This window comes from Colobus angolensis, unplaced genomic scaffold, assembly GCF_000951035.1.
Source record: "Colobus angolensis palliatus isolate OR3802 unplaced genomic scaffold, Cang.pa_1.0 Scaffold392, whole genome shotgun sequence".
NCBI classification, from domain to species: domain Eukaryota; kingdom Metazoa; phylum Chordata; class Mammalia; order Primates; family Cercopithecidae; genus Colobus; species Colobus angolensis.
Genome location: NW_012117288.1, coordinates 862381 through 864862, shown reverse-complemented (window position 1 = coordinate 864862; position 2482 = coordinate 862381). Strand labels below are relative to the sequence as shown.

Here is a 2482-nt window from a genome sequence, read left to right as displayed (position 1 = left end):
ACTCCGTCTCAAAAAAAAAAAAAAAAAAAAAGAATCATCTAAGACTGAGCCAATGCACTGAGCTCACAGATATGGTGGCTACCTTTCACCCACCGACCCAAAGAAGGCAACCTCTTAGCCCTTAAGCACTTACAGGAAGAGCTGGAATGAAGATCGTGACATAGGTCTGGGTAAGCCTAAATAACGAAAAGAAAAACAAAACAAAAACTGTGATGGAGGCCTCTGTTTCCAGGGAAAGGTGGGCAGAAGAAAATAACTAAAACTGCCTTTTGCATCCTTGGCTCTTTCCAAATTAATAGGTTTAAGTTGCTGGAGCAGGCCGGGCGCGGTGGCTCACGCCTGTAATCCCAGCACTTTGGGAGGCCGAGGTAGGCAGATCATGAGGTCAGGAGTTCGAGACCACCTGGCTAACACAGTAAAACCCCGTCTCTACTAAAAATACAAAAAATAGCCGGGCGTGGTGGCGGCTGTCTGTAATCCCAGCTACTCGGGAGGCTGAGGCAGGAGAATCGTTTGAACCCGGGAGGAGGAGGTTGCAATGAGCTGAGATCACGCCATTGCACTCCAGCCTGGACGACAGGGCGAGACTCCATCTCAAAAAAAACAAAAGAAAGAAAGAAAAAATTGCTAGAGCAAATGTGAAAATTTACATATAGAGCTTGTCATCTTATAACCCAGATAACTCTTCTTGGTTATTTGATGTCTTTATGTGTAGGACAGGGTTTTTCAACCTCAGCACTATGGCCACGTAATTCTCCGCCTGTTGTGGGGTGCTGTCCCGAGCACTGCCGGATGTTTCACAGCCTCCTTGGCTTCTACCAGGAGCACCCGCCTACTGCCAGCTATGATAACCGGAAATGTCTTCAGACGTTGCCAAATGTCTCCTAGGTTCAGAGCCGCTGGTCTAGATTAGAGTTTTAAAAGCTCTTACCCAATTAAATCACTGGTTTTCAAACTTGGCAGCACATTAGAATTACCTAGGGTGCTTTGAAAGATACCGATACCCAGGCCTCACCCCAGACCAATTAAAACAGAATCCTGGCCAGGCATGGTGGCTCATGCACTTTGAGAGGCCGAGGTGGCAGATCCCATGAGGTCAGGAGTTTGAGGCCAGCCTCGCCAACATGATGAAACCCCGTCTCTACTAAAAGTTCAAAACTTAGTCAGGCGTGGTGGCGGGCGCCTGTAATCCCAGCTACTTGGGAGCCTGAGGCAGGAGAATTGCTTGAACCCGGGAGGCAGAGGTTGCAGCGAGCCAAGATCGCACCACTGCACTCCAGCCTGGGGGACAGAGCGAGACTTGGTCTCAAACAAAAAAAAAAAAAAAACAACAGAAAATTGAGTGATAGGGAGCAGGGGCACAGGTGGATTTGAAAGCACCCAGGTGATTCTAATATCAACCAAGGTCAAGAATAACCAAGCTTTGAGCAAAGGGCACAAACTACCATCCCACATGCAGAGTGCTTGCAAATCTATTTTCATTTAAAACTCTTAACCATGCAAGTCACCCAGGAGGGGAGGGGGAGTACATCTCAGGTGCCAGGTGAGGAAAGTACTAAGATCTGGGAGACGTAAGCCAAGGAGAGATTAGCACCACCTCGGTGTGCAGCCTTGTCCCTGGCCTTGGCTGCACCCAGACAGGATGATCTTTCTGTGGGATGGGCACACAGTCCCGCCGTGACAGGTTCCATCTTACCTGGACACAGCCGGGTCCTGTCTGAAGAGCAGCAGGATGTGCTGGGTGTTGAGAAACAGCGCCCAGCAGGGGAAGCAGCAGAGGAGCAGAATGAGTGCGCTCCGCTGTAGGATCACGCCCACGTACTTCAGGTTCTGGCTCCCGTACGTCTGGGGTGCACACAGCCAAAATGAACCCATTAGCACAGACCCAGCACCCCAGCTGTTCCCTGAAAGCCTTCAGTTGTGCCTCATAAAGAAGCAGGTTGGCTGGGTGAGGTGGCTCACGCCTGTAATCCCAGCTACTCAGGAGGCTGAGGCAGGAGAATCGCTTGAACCCAGGAGGCAGAAGTTGCAGTGAGCTGAGATCACGCCACCGCACTCCAGCCTGTGGGGCAGAGCAAGACTCCTTCTCAAAAAAAAAAGAAGCCCACGGCCCTAGAGACTTTGCCCTAGTGTTTAGGTAGGATGAGGATGGTGTGAAGGATGCTTCTCAAACTCAGTTTCCATTAGCATCTCCGGGGGATCATTTTCAAAACTCTGATGCCAGGGTCTCACTAATGACATTCTGGACTTAATTCACCCAGGGCAGGATTCAGAGATCCATTCCTTTTTTTAAAAAAAATTCTATTTAAAAAATTTTTTCTTTTACAGAAGTAAACAATCTGAAATTCACACTTCATTTATTTTTAGAGACTGAAAAAAAAATTTTTTTAGGGAGGCAAAGGTTACAGGGAGCCGAGATCCCGCCACTGCACTCCAAGCTGGGCAACACAGCCAGAGTCCGTCTCAAAAAAAAAAAAAAAAA

General features: G+C 48.6%; 1 protein-coding gene across 1 annotated transcript in view; it reads right to left on the bottom strand.

The window, feature by feature from the left end:
- Positions 1 to 2482, bottom strand: part of SLC47A1 (solute carrier family 47 (multidrug and toxin extrusion), member 1) — a 95648-nt gene that overhangs the window by 29929 nt on the left and 63237 nt on the right. Inside the window, exons 4-5 of the mRNA XM_011955025.1 lie at positions 1697 to 1845; positions 134 to 176 (exon numbers count right to left, since the gene is read on the bottom strand). Of these exons, the coding sequence (XP_011810415.1) occupies positions 134 to 176; positions 1697 to 1845 (192 nt within the window). The remainder of the gene's footprint in view (positions 1 to 133; positions 177 to 1696; positions 1846 to 2482) is intronic.